Source organism: Helicoverpa zea, chromosome 7 (genome assembly GCF_022581195.2).
Source record: "Helicoverpa zea isolate HzStark_Cry1AcR chromosome 7, ilHelZeax1.1, whole genome shotgun sequence".
In the NCBI taxonomy this organism is placed as follows: domain Eukaryota; kingdom Metazoa; phylum Arthropoda; class Insecta; order Lepidoptera; family Noctuidae; genus Helicoverpa; species Helicoverpa zea.
The window spans coordinates 10,803,287-10,817,979 of NC_061458.1; the positions used below are offsets into that span (position 1 = coordinate 10,803,287).

The window sequence follows — 14,693 nt, forward strand, 5'->3', positions numbered from 1 at the left end:
AAAAACATGATGAGCATGTACAATTTAAATTAAGAATCTATACCAGCTTTTAATCCTGAATTCTATAAGGAATAAAAATAGTAGCCGGCATAATCGTACCTACGTGAGAATCAAGCTCAACCTTTTTACGTAGGTGGTATCAGAAAATATAAATAGCCTTTATTTTCTCCTTCTAGAATTTTTTTCTACGTACTTTACTTTACCTTTACGTTAGATATTATAATCTAGTAGAGTGTTATGGCCTTACTACAAAAATTTTAACAACTGTTTTACACTTGTCTAAAAAAATGTGGCTCCAAAATGAACCTTATGTCAACGTCATAATTTGACATTTTTTTAGACAAGTCTTAAACTGACGTTAAAAAGTTTTTGTGGTAAGACGGTTAACATTTAAAGATTGAACAAACGGAGGCGTTCGCAAATCTGTGCTTGAAATTGAATAAATAATGTGGGTACAGAATTTGGTTTAGTTTATTTGCGTATTTATTTTTTAATAAAACGCGATAGGTATAATATACAAAGTCGTAAATGCGTCTAGTATTAATTTACCACTCAGACGGTCACTATAAGTAACATTGGTTAGCAAGGTGTGATGTACTCTATGGTAATCGGTGTCTGTGGATTTTGATAGATGTATTGTCATTCTGGTTTTTCAATAAAAGCCGCATAGCTGGATATCTTGGACCTTTTATTCGCAAACACCTCACAAGGTAGGTATGTCTGAAAAACACTCAAATGATAATGATTATTGTTAAGATCTATATTACACATCCACTTCATTTCATATGCATTTATAGAATGCCAGCACAACAATTTATGTGCATCACTTCCTGGGGCCAGTCGTTAGAATCAAATATTCAAAGTTATTGCTAAACCCACGCTCTTCTTGGCGTTACTAAGATCTTCAAATAAATCAGTGAAATTATAAACAAGATTGGAGCAGGAATGTATTTGATAGGACATTTATTTCACCATGCCATCAATGTTAAAAATGATATAGTAATAAAAAATGCTGAATTTGGATTAAATAACTATGGGAAATTACATAAGCGCAAAAATTATTCATCAAACTATTGTATTGCGATGAGCCTACAATTTAAATGACATTAATTTGTCCACTTAGCATCAGACCAGTTCATAAAAAAACACTTAGGTATTTTATGTTCGTGGTAACATGTAATTTGTCACTATCTGACAATCTTCTCTAGCCGCTGCTATTAGATATTATGGACAGTTTGTGCTCGTTCCCATTTTTGTGACACCGAAAAAAGTCGTTGACAACAGGTAATCTTGCCGTCCTACATGTGAAAGCCGCAGTTCGAAAATACTGCTATTTTTTTAATCAAAATACAATTTTACAATACAAATACACAGGTACAGATCGTAACAATTGATGATATTACACCTTACCAGGTCAAATGTTCGTTTGATCGCTTTATCAAATATAAAATCTCATATAGGTATCGTTAACAAATCAGATAGCAACATTTTTAGTAAATGCTTACGAAAATAGGTGAAAAAACCTCTTACAAAAGTGTTACACCAACCTAAATTTTGATCATCCATTTAACTCTTTGTGCCTGTCCATAGGTATGTGGCCATAATGAGTCCTCTCCAGCCAAGGCTGGGTAAGAGAGCGACCCTCGGCATCACAGCTTCCATTTGGGTCCTGAGCTCCGTGCTCAGTACGCCTAACCTGATCTACTTCACCACTGACATGGATTATCTGCCTGATGGGAGTATTAGGTAAAGTATATGAAATCCTGAAAAGTGTTTTTCGTGTTAAAAGTGTTAAATGGTATGGGTATGTCATTTGAACATCTTGGGCAGTCGCTACGGGGCTGACAACAATCCTCACCACGGGGTATAGAGTTGCCCTGGTAACTGGTAGAGTATGCCAGATAAGCAGTCGCTTCGTGTAAAACTCTGATACTTAGCTACCTCCTATCAGACTGAAAGCTCGTTTTGCCAGATTTTCGTGACTTTTCAGTCAAAATTTTCGTGGGAATTGTAATTAATATGCCGTCTATTTTTTTAACATAGACCTTTCTAAAGGTTCGTTTGAAGATAAAGGAATCCGAGTCACGGACATCATTCCATTTGTGTACGTATCAAATATTTGTATGACCCACTTTTGCCAGTCCGTCACTTTGTGTGGTTTTCCTTACTTTCAGTCAATGAACATTTTTGCGAAAACAAACGTATTATACTCAGCTATTTTTTAGCACAAGAAAACATCTTAAATGAAAACATACAGAGAGAGAATTTCAAGTCATAGTCAGAGTAACAATAGGTACTATAAGTACACAGTACACACGAAAACTATGTATTTTCCCAAGTGATTTATTACACAAGTTTACCAAGAATAATCCTTGTAAGAAATACGATTGTTCTCAAACATGTCAATTGTCAAACGAATCTTCAATTCCGTATCAATCACAAACATTTTCGTTTGACATGACCCAAAATAACAAATTACCGAACAAGCGTAAAGTTTTGAGGGGTAAACTCAAAAGTTTGAGAACTTCCCGAAAGCTTTTAGTAAAATTTTACAATAAAACCGTCTGTCGCAGTATGCCGTCTAAAATGGCGGCACTCGGCAACACTATTTGAATTAAGTACGAAGACAGTAAACGTTGTGGTTACTTCGTCGAGTAAAATTGTACTACTTTTTGCAGGCGGGTGTGCTTCTCCGAGTGGCCTGACGGTATCACCACGCAGTCTCAATTGGAATATTGGTAAGATTTAAATGTCTTCCTTATACAAAATGCAATTATTCCTAGACCAATATTTATCTACATGATCTATATAAGTACACCATGATTTAAGTAATCAAGTAGCATTACTATATGCAGGTAGTCCTGTTTATTCAACAGACGAAAACCGGCATGATATCAGATTTCAAGAATATTTTACGCAACTAGTTTTACCCTTTCATCCTTTCTAAATAATGCTTTGTCGATCTAACCTTAAAATTATGTAACAAAAAGGTCACATTCCACAGGTACAACGTGGCCTTCATGGTGCTAACCTACTTCTTGCCGATCATGTCTATGACGTATACGTACTCGCGGGTCGGCATAGAGCTGTGGGGATCCCAGTCCATTGGGGAATGCACGCAGAGGCAACTCGACAATGTCAAGAGTAAACGCAGGGTAAAAAACAAATAATAATAAGGATTTGTAAAACAGTGGAAGGTAGTGTAAAACAGTGACTACAGCAAGTTGACAACAAATGAATGTCATTGTTTGGTAAAAGGATTGCTGGCTGGTCTTTGACTGAATGATTTTCGCGTGATTCATACATGATCCAGACAATTAGGTATTTGTAAGATAGGAATGTAATTTAAAATATTAAGTTATAGAAACATCAAACATAAGTATCCTAAGTAAATATTTGAACTAATTATGTTTCTCAATATTATACAAACCAAACTGATTCTCACGTCTACAAGTAAATAAGCCACTTAAAACACGCAGGAAAAATCTCGTTTCCAATATGAAAATCTCATTTTACAACCAAGTTAACTTGAAATGCATGGGAATATAATAAAAGCAATCTTGTCTAACCTTATATTCCTCGCGATATTCAAATGTTTGACATGTAAATATAATAATTTTGTTATTCTAAAGGAAATGTGACACGGCTTACGCCATGAAAATATTGATTACTTAAGAGTAGGTAGGTAAGTAATAGTAAAGTAGGTAATATGTACCTACTTTATTTTCATACTTTTCTATCAATATAAAATTGGATAATTCTTACTGAAATCTTTCGTATCCAATGCATTTACAAATTATCCTCAAGCGCTCGATACGCATCAACAATTCGGAGAAATCCCCCAAACTTTCAAAGCTTATTAAACTGTCTTGGAGAAATACATTTCAGCCTCGTTTTATTTAAATATCGTTTTAACTCCTAAGCGCTTACGACCATCGCATTTTGTGGGTTCAGTACATTTTAGAGTACCCGCACAGAGCAGACTAAACAGTCGGCCGACTGTTGGGCAAAAAAATTTTGAAGAAGATCGTGAACTGAATAAAAAAAATTTGTCGGTCTTATACCGGCCAAACACCTGATCGTCGTTATGCGCGTTCTACCCTTCTCGTTCCTACTGATTTATGAGCCCAAAAAAACTATAAACCGACTAAGAGTTTGCAGTGCGCGGATACTCTAAAGTCGTATTGAAATATTATATCCGGCGTAAATTGAATACGTTCTTTGTCTTCCTCTTTTTAATAATGGGTCTTAGATTTGTTCGGAAGGGATCCTTTTTAGAGGAATTGATTTCCCCAGGGTGGGTGACCTTGCGATGTGTAACAGGATTTAAATAATTTGTTTGTACTTGTGCGTAAAACTTGGCAATATGTTGCAAGAAAGTAGGGCCGTATATCAAATAGTGACAAAAACTTATCATAACAATATGTAGCGATATATTATTGTACTTAGTCTAGTTCTAGAATATTATTCTTATAAGTAGTTGTGGTATTTGCATATAGGTAATAGGTTCAATGCTAATGAAGTCTCAAACTGAGATAAAACAGATAGTTGTACCCAATTACAGTTATTCAAATTTTATTGCCACTTTCGTAAAGAAGATAAGATGTCATCCATATAATTTCATTACTATCTATGAATTATGTGATGAATTTGAGATAGTGTTGTTTCGCTAGAATTGTGACAGTGTACTAGATACCTATAATTCTTTTTGTGAAATATTTTGACTTGGCTTTGAAGAAAAAATATTGATTTTGCTACCTACCTTCTCAATATTCTTCCCTTTCTCTCGTTACCTAAGTTCATACATTAGTTTATTCCAGGCATTTCAGCCCAACTTAAAATATTTGTGTTTAGTTTTAATACTGTACCTACAACATTATGTACTTTTATTCAACAGGTAGTGAAAATGATGATCGTAGTAGTGGTCATATTTGCCGTCTGCTGGCTGCCATTCCACGTCTACTTCCTCGTGACGTCATACTATCCCGAGGTGGTGAACTACACGCACATCCAGGAAATATACCTGGGCATCTACTGGCTCGCCATGAGTAACTCCATGTACAATCCCATCATCTACTGCTGGATGAACTCGAAGTAAGTTGCCAAACTTCGGGGCTGCGGGTTGTTCGGGGCTGCGGGTTGTTCGAAAGAGATACCGCGGCCCTGGTACATAAAAGGTCTATGACGGAACACGACGATTTTAGTCAGTAAGAGTCTGACACTCCCTCACCGCTGCTAACCCACAGCGGGAGGGGTCATTTGATGATTTTACGTCGCTAAAAAAAAAAAAAAGTTGCCAAACTTTTATTGCGTAACAACCAATGTTCTATCGACCGTGAAAAACGCCAAGTGAACTCTTTCAACTTATTGATTTTCGTTTACGCTTCCAACATTTTACTCGCAATTTATCGTTTTATATTTATCTTTCTGTTCTCAGCAGAATATCGTTTATAGGGCCTAAAATTATTCTATTTACTACAAAGATTTTTCCAGGCAATTTCAATGAAATGTAGAACAAAGAGGAATTCGTGGTCTAGAAAAATATCCCTCAAATAGTTCAGAGGACTTTTTAAGCTCTTACCGTTAAGTGATTTTAAATCTGCAGTTGTCTTAAAACTTTGCCCTTCCGAAGGCATTGTATGAAGTCATAGTAGCAAATTCCGGAACAGGATTTTCTTAAAAACTTGCTTTTCTAAACCAGGTTCCGAAGAGGTTTCAAGCAATTCTTCTGGTGCTGCGGTGCATTCGGCGGCGGTGGGCTCGACAGACGCCGTGGCTTCGGAACTGAACGCTTAGACAGATCTGTACGGTCGCTATCACCTAGCAGGAAGAATGGTACCAGTAAGCTAACCCAAACCCTTTTCTTAAATCGTTCTAGAGAAAGCTTGCAGCAAATAGATATTTTAGTTCCGTAATTTTTTGATCCTTTTTACTCATAGATTTTAATTTGCCATTAAAATTAATCTTTAAAATTATACTTTCATCACGACATGTACATGTACATAGTTCATTTTGTAATGATTAGTAATACGATCAGATACACCATACAACATAAAACCACATTCCGATCTAATACTTCTCAAATCAGTCCATTGGTTTGTTTAGATTTCAAACTTATTATTTTATGATTAAACGTTTCAATCCCCATTCTTTCTCTAGCTAGAACGATTAATTATTCAATGAATATCAGATGCAATTCATGGATAAAGATTTCTTCTTCATAGGTTTATTCAAGACGACAAAATTCATCAAAAACCCACCTGGCTCTCCTCACTTGCTCCATGCAAATAAAATACACAAGTAAGAAATTCAAAGGAGCCGAGTTCAGTTATTTTTATCTGACCTTTTCGATGTTCTAGAACGATCTAACATGACACACTCGTGATAGCTTTCAATTTGTCTGTAGTTAGGCAGTTTACTTTTCGTTTATCATACCCTGTCTTTTGTTTCTTTTTTTGCTTTTCCATAGCTTACTTCCTAAGATTTTATAAATATTCCAGCGGCTTATTCATCGTGTACAAATCTGACATACTCACAATCATTTTTGACATTAACACTTGCCACAAAAAATCGTGGGCCTACGTACACTCGAGCTTCATGAATGTTTTGTTTTTCGGCAGGCACTATCCGAATTTCGATGCATAGCACTTACAACCAGACGCTGGTGAGCACGGCCTGACAGCGGAGGTGCGCGGGCGGCGCGCACGACGCGTGTGACGCGCACGCGCACGCCGCGCCGCACGCCACCGAGCGCACGTGGATATGACGCGAGTGTCGCGCCCCGCGCGTCACACGCACGCCACACGACCTCTACGCGTAAGCCACGCCGCGTAATGGACGCTTCGACGTTACAAACGTTTGCAAGTAATAAGTGTCATAAACTTTTTATTTGTTTAAGTGGTCTACTAGTCATAACTGAAGAACATATGGAGTGTAAGAAATGTTTTGTATGTTTATAAAGATGTGGACAGGAAATTGAAAACGCTTGCAATTATATTGTTTTTTATCTGAACTCATAAATGTTAGATATCCTAAGGTAATCCTTTTTATATTTTAATGACACTGATCAAACTCGTGCTTATATGTATGTATTATGAATATCATCCACGTTTGTAAACGTGATGTAAGAGATTATTACGTGTAACAAAGACGTTATTTCTATAAATATAATTGGAATTCGTTTTCTGTAAATACTTGGGTGATCGGAACATTGGTGGAATTTTGTTTACAAAATGATTGGTGTTATTTTTTAAACTGTTTAAAATAAAGATCATGTTGTATAATCGCACAAAATGTGTAGGTGTAAGTGCGATCCACATTTGATTAAGGCGAGGAAGTGGTCAACAATAATTCCATAACCGGCACGCGCATCTAAGGCGCCAAAAGGGGTCGGAGCGTCTGAGCGGGGCGAGGATAACAATACGCGCGCTAGCTTATAACTAAAAGTCGTAAGCGACAAAATGGTTTTGTAATTTTAATATTTAGAAATGATAATTTAATAAAAATTCCTACTACCATTTTAAAGAGTATGTATATACTCAACTACTAAAAAAGTTAAGAGGCTTAAATCGGTCCCGTTTGCCCATAATATGTGAATCTCTTTTTAAAAAGAGGTATGTTTGATATATTTTTCTCTGTTATAAAAGTTACCTAATCATGTTTCTACAACTAACAAAATAAGGCTTATATCATGAACTTTCAGGTAACCAAGTTGTATTTTGATCCGTTTTGTATTTACTGAGAAAAATTGACATCCTTGGCGCCAAAAATTCCAATTCGTCCTCTTAAATTATTGGCTTGGCTACAAAAGATTTTAACTGTCTTAATATCTGAAATATGGCAGGTTTCGATCTGAAAGATTAAAGGTTAAGGGTATTTAAACCTATTTAGAAAAATAAGTTTTTATGAAATGTAAAAAATGATTGTATAAAAATGCTATAATAAGTTATATTGTAAATACTTATGAAATAAGTAGATATTTTATTAATTGTAAAGATTTTCTATCTCCATAATATAAAAATGTTCATATTTTAATTAGTGGTATAATATTGTAGACCAAAAATAAAGCACGCTCTATAAATAGATACAATGACGGTAATATTTTCTCAAAAAAAAATCAAGAAAGCAATAGGTGTCAAGTATTGTGTAAAAACGAATTAAAAGCGCTATCTAAAGCAAATGTTTCAATATCATTCCAAATGTGCGAATATCAGTCGTCGTGTGAATATTACACAAAATATTTTTCATAAAATTCACTTCAAACAATATGACTACAGAGACAATATGATCGATATCCAACAGAATGCAATTTCTGTTACATCCAATACATTTTCTAAACTTGTCTGCCGAATAGAAATAACTCTCGCATACATTCAGAATTTGAATAAGGAACAATATTTTATATTTTACACAATAAAACTTCACTATTTGTGACGCATAATGCTTTTAGGGAGAGTAGGTAATATAATATTATCAAACTGAGTATTCTAGAGACGCTAATTACGACCTCAAAGTAAAAACATTCACCCGACTACGTCAGTTCTGTAAGACAAATTAATAAAGCAAAAGGTCTAGAATTAAGAGGACTGTTTTAATTGCCTGACTATAGTGCATTCTCCTTGGTTGCATTTATGTAAAAGGCTACAATATCTTGTAGCATATTTTAATAGGCTTATTCGGTGAAAAATATGTTCTAAGTAAAAATCTGTTTTCACACACTACTACACTACTTGTGGGTTTAGCCAAATACATTTTATGTAAATAACACATTGAAACCACGCCAAATTATACGCAGGTAATAATAAAGATACATTTTTGTTTCTAAGTCAAAGCAAAATTTAAATCCACTTAGGGATATTAAATAAATCTCTGTGTTACACTATGAAGCTCAAATGCCATTTTCTTTGAGCTATATAACACTCTTCAAACGACAGGAGAACTGCTCGCTTTTGACGAAAAAATCGGCCCAAAAATGCACAGAACCTTATGCAATAAATCCACGAGACGTATTGAAATCGGACCACTAATGCATGCACTATGTGTACTGCAGCCAATATTGAAACGAACTAATATCTTCAGGCGTTGTTTTCCGATACATTCCTACGTCAATGTCAGTGAATATCAATATTCATGTTTTAGATATTACGCTTTGGGTTACAGAGGAGGTTTTTTTCGTATTTTAATTGCATATTCCATTGTGATGCATTGACAATGAAGGTTTTGCAAAACTATTAAAAATTAACTAATTCTAGATTAAAAAACTGCTCATTTTGACCTCCATCATTCAAAACTTTTGACATTTTACTACAACTGTAATACAGATAACACAAATTATTATAATTTTTGAGATATTAGGTATGCTTCATAACTACAAAATGCATTATTTTTTGCACTGGCTGAAAACACGGTCTGGTAGACACTCAAAAAAGTTGATGGCTTCAGGTTGCATTTGTTTCGTTACATTGGCCACTTTTAGCATACGTAGACCGTAACGTTATAATTTGGACAAGATAAACAAGAAAAAATAACTCAAATTGGTACTTTTTGATATAAATGATGGCAAGTACGTTGTAGTCCACCAATACAGCTAGGCACAATTTAAATAATATTTAAAGAGCTTATTGTACGACTTTAGAAAGTCAGTACGTAACTTTCAACGATTCAAGTTATATTAAATAAAAAACTTTTCGTAAAAAACCGGGAAACGCATTAAGGTTAATGTATTTTGCATTTTATTTTCGTCATTCCTCATAAACTCCGTTTTAAGACTGCGTTGTCACCCCTGCAAACAGATGTAAATAAAAACATGCAAATAAAAAGTTACCATACTTAGAATATAAGCTATCTATACATAAATGGTACCATAAGTTACTCGTATACGTACATTATAATTATATAGTTATGTAAATAATAAACCTATATGTAAATATATTTTATTTTTACCTAAAATGTAACGACATCTTGTATTTATTAAATGTTTAGAAACTCTATGTGAAATTGGAAAATAAAATTAATTAATATTTTAATACGTCTTTTTTTCTCTACTTAACAATAGTCACCAATCTTAGGCACCACATTTTAATTAAAATAAACTAAATAAGCTGTAGAAAGTTACCTTTTAAGATACCATATAGGTATCTGAATTATCAACGCAAAAACCATCCGTACCTTACTTAGGTTCCTACCATAATACTTGCAAATCTTGCAACAAAGGTCCCATAATATCCTTATTCAAGAAATACCTTAATACGGGTCTATTAAGTCCCATTAACGTCCAAAACGTTAACGCAAAGTACCGTGAGAATACCACATATTGTAACATAATCCCACTTATAGTAAATAGGTACAATCTCCAAGGAAAATTGCTAATGTCTTGGCCACTACAAAAAGCCCCATTTGGCGCATCTGGTCAATCTAGTTCGCGTTACCAAGAAGGTCCAGTAGCTGATAAGGTATGCTCTGCTTTACATTTTGCTGTGTTGCTTTCATTTATAGCTAGCTTTTCAATTTTAAAAGAATTTATTCGGTATATAGTTTTAGCCTTTGCAAACTAACAAATTCTCTTTATCTATATAAATAATAATGAATCTATCTATGTAAATAAAAATGAATCGATGTTCGTTAGTCTGATTAAAACTCGAGAACGGCTGGGCCGATTGAGCTGATTTTGGTTTTAAAATGTTTTTAGAGGTCCAGGGAAGGTTTGAACGATACGAAATTCGCGGGATCAGCTAGTAAGTAATATTAGTTAAGAATGGCATTATGTTGTTTGTCTATAACAAACAACATAATGCCATTTTGCTAGTCGTTTTGTGTAAAGGAATATGTTTTGTAGAGCTACTCTATTTTCTCTATCAATATGCGTTTTATCTTATAAGCTTTCGATTGAGTTTGCTATATTAGAAGTCGTTCTAGTAATTGAAGATTTTGGTTCAACTCGGTTTAGATAGAAACGTTTATAAACCTTATCTAAAAATAGCTATTAGTTAAAAGAGACGGTGATTAATTAACGATAAAGTAAATTACAGAGCCTTGTTGTTTGATATGAATCTAGACATAATTTTTATGTATAACTTTTTGTATAATAACTTAATACAGCTTTTGTAGAAACTACAAAATTATTCAAATATTTAGCTATCATTTATATTTTTAATACAGCTTTTATAGAAACTACAAAATTATTCAAATATTTAGCTATCATTTATATTTTTATTTATGCTGCGATTTCATAGCGTTCCTGTGATGGAAAGTAAAAGGAAAAATCCTAGACTTGAAAAACGAAAGATATGAGTGCTCTTTCCTATAGTAGCTGTTGAATGAATTTCAAAATATGTATATAGTACCTATAATATAAAAAAACAGTTTTATAGTTTTTATTCATTCTAGATTTACCGACGTAAATCTCTGAACGACACGTTGCTAGAATATCTATAGGTGACAGTCACCATTTATCTTCAGCCGCGCCACTGCGTTGGCCTATTTGCCGTCAGACTGTCTTTTTTTACTTTTTCTAGACCGTATTTTATATCAATTTGTTACACATTTTTTGTAGTACGTAGTCGAGTACTTGGGCACGATATCTGAGCGTAGTCAACTTGTTAACAATGATAAATGCGCGTGTTGGCTCCTGGTGAAAACTTTTCTATCTGTACTTGTTCTAACTTGTTCCATATGCCTGGATCCTCGGGGAATAGTTTGAATTTTTGTTCTGATCGAGTATGATTCAACTGAGTTTTGCTACGGTTGCTACGAAATTTTACCGCTACGAGTTTGTAGCAGCTACGGAAGAATGCTACGAAAATATGTTAACTATTGTACGTGTGTGTTAGACAAGAGATCACGCTCCATATTTTATCAGTTTAATCCATCAGTCTCAGTCGAACAATGTCTGGCGCCAAAATGGCAAACAGGGTTACACGATCGTTGCTCATCAGTCTTTCGTCATTCATAACAGATTAATGGATGGATGAATGGATAATAATCCAAAAAGATCATTAATTCGAATTTGTAAGCGTATAAAGCTCTAATTGTTGTCTAACATAAGTCACGAGTAGGTGTCTGCTATCTTCAAACATTAATATAAGTAGGGCAAAAAGTTCTCATGAGAAAGGAGATGTTCTAAACATTAAATTACAAAAACTGTAACTGATAAGCTGTACGTGCTGTTATGAGCTACTACAATTTATGTAAGTGCCTTTTCGTAGTCTACTGTCTGCGATATAAGTTCAAATGTCTAGGAATAAGTAAGTATCTTAGTAAAAGTCAACCTTACGACACAGAGTACCTAAAGTAAAATTTAAAACTAGATAATTACAATTTACTCAGAAAATAAAACAAGAATGTTAATTACCACGAGATACTTAGGTCGATTTTTGACCCTGATTTTTGCCGAGATAAGCAAACTTTTGTACTTGGCTTGTCACAAGTTGAAAAGTTCTGTATTCTTATCTTTAGCTGACGTAACTTGACCAAGTTCGACAGGTAAGGTAAATATATAGACTTTGAAACGTCTTTCTAACTGATTCCGTTTGCTAGAATTTCATTTAGACTAATAACAGTTCTGAAAACTGAAGATTCTTTTTTTTGCTAAACATTCTTGAAATCTTGCAAAAGTATATTTTATGCCTACGTTATGTTTAAGAGATGTGATGTTATTGCAAAATTTTAATTATACTGTTATCTGTGGTTGTGTTGCTATCAAAAGTCTAATCTGATAACGCTGCTAATTTAATCCAGTTTCCTTATTAGGGGATATTATGTAGGTATTCTAGCTCGTGTTTGTTTTACCTTGATAGTAAACACGGCTTATCCTGGTTTTTTTTTTTTTGAAGCTATGGTCAATACAGAAATAGTCAAACACAAACCAACGGCAACGGAGTCAATTAAGCTCTTGCACTTTACTACAGCAATATTTTCAAAACGAAATAATATAAATTCATTGAAGTTTCGGCATGGAAGTGCGCCTCGTTAGTTCTATTTTAAACGTGAAAGTGTGTGCTTTTCTACTGTAAACCTATATTTTCTTGTCTGTGGAACTCATTAAAGGAGTACCTAATTCGATGTATGTAATTCAGTGCATAATAAATGTGCGTGCCGATAACATTGGAATAATCACATTTCTGTTTGCTAGGCTTGATCCACTAAATCGGCTTGAATGCAAAGTCTTTAGGGATATAGTTTAAAGGTCACCATTTGTTCTTCATCAAAACTTGAGCTAATTATATTTATGTCATACCTAGCATAAGAACATAAGCTTCTCTAAGAACGTCATTAAGTAATAACTATTTATTCAATAAACAAAAGGTTGATATTTCAATTCAGAATTTCTGATTTTGTGGTTTGACGATTCATAGTAATGCCTTCATCCATTTATTACGAATTGAATCATCATTTGAACGCGCCGGGCATGTGTAGCAATAATGTATTTCGTTGAAGAACGTGGTAACATGGTGTAGCAGATAGGTACATAGTACTTAAGCTATTTTCTATAACTAAATAAGCCTTCTACATAAATGATTTAAAGAGCTTTATACTGTATTAAATAGAACTAACCAAACAATTGTGTAACGACTTTAAAAAAATAATGTTTTGATTTAGAAGTTCCAATCTTATATTTAAAGAAGAGAACGCGAGTTTTATTTTGATGTATTTGTAATAGCATAAAAATAAAATAAGCCGACTACTGAAATTATAAATGAGTTTGTAAACTTACCAAAGTTCCTACTCCCGAAGCGCGGGCTGATAGAAAAATACGAAATACCCAGAAATACCAAACTTATGTTGTTATACTGTTGAAGTTTATTTATAAGTTTTATCGGAAATTATTGGTACTAGCACCTAAGTGGTGCTGTTCAAAGGCAATATTTAGTATATGTAGATTGATATACTTTTTTAATACGGCCTGTCTACCTAATCTTTCAGAAGTATGTAATCTCCCTGTTTTGCTCCAAGTCGACTGTCAACACAAGTAGGTATATTAAATCAATATTAACAGATCCTACAACACACGTCTACTAGATACCTACTAATTTGTGGCTGTCCAGTAAATGTGTTCAATAATAATATTGTAAAGTAAACAAATATTCAGGTACTTATATTGTTGTGAAAATATATCTCGCTGACTCCGAAGTCACGTTGGAATTCGATCATTCAATGTCATGGTGTACGTCGATTTCAGGGGTATGGAGACCGAACACTTTTATTTTATAAATAACAAAACTTTTGAAAATAAACATGTTCATTCTATTAATACAGTACTTGCTTAAATAGGAGAAATAACCTATGGTTTTGATGAAACTTTGATGTTCTGCCATAATAACCAGTTAAGTATCTCTAGTACTTAGTAGGTACCCTAATAGTAATCTTGCTATGCCCATCAGGGTCCATTGTGGATCCAGTGTGATCCATTTTATATTTTCCATCTTACGTTGATAACGGAATGCAATAAACTAAATGAGTATGTTAATGTAAGGATCTATTAAGATACACATTAAGCAGGTTTGCGTACTTTGAATAATAAAAATAAGTTAATTACGTAGGTGTGTGTGAACTTTGAAATGTTCTAGAAATAAACACGTTCTATTTACTTCTATTATTGCTTGAATGCTAATGGGAACTGAACGGCTAGCTTTCCACGTATGGTTCCTGTTATTATAATGTCCAAGTAGAAACACAGTTTCACGAGGTAAGTAAGA

General features: G+C 34.0%; 1 protein-coding gene across 4 annotated transcripts in view; it reads left to right on the forward strand.

The window, feature by feature from the left end:
- Positions 1 to 7,444, forward strand: part of LOC124631686 (tachykinin-like peptides receptor 99D) — a 135,838-nt gene extending 128,394 nt beyond the window's left edge. The window contains exons 7-13 of one of the 4 annotated variants that reach the window (XM_047166224.1): positions 1,591 to 1,746; positions 2,679 to 2,738; positions 3,005 to 3,155; positions 4,898 to 5,094; positions 5,702 to 5,841; positions 6,225 to 6,300; positions 6,621 to 7,444. In XM_047166224.1, coding sequence (XP_047022180.1) covers positions 1,591 to 1,746; positions 2,679 to 2,738; positions 3,005 to 3,155; positions 4,898 to 5,094; positions 5,702 to 5,841; positions 6,225 to 6,300; positions 6,621 to 6,645 — 805 coding nt within the window. In that variant the 3' untranslated portion in view covers positions 6,646 to 7,444. The remainder of the gene's footprint in view (positions 1 to 1,590; positions 1,747 to 2,678; positions 2,739 to 3,004; positions 3,156 to 4,897; positions 5,095 to 5,701; positions 5,842 to 6,224; positions 6,301 to 6,620) is intronic. The other 3 variants (XM_047166225.1, XM_047166226.1, XM_047166227.1) reach the window with 3 other exon arrangements.
- The last annotated feature ends 7,249 nt before the right edge of the window (positions 7,445 to 14,693 follow it).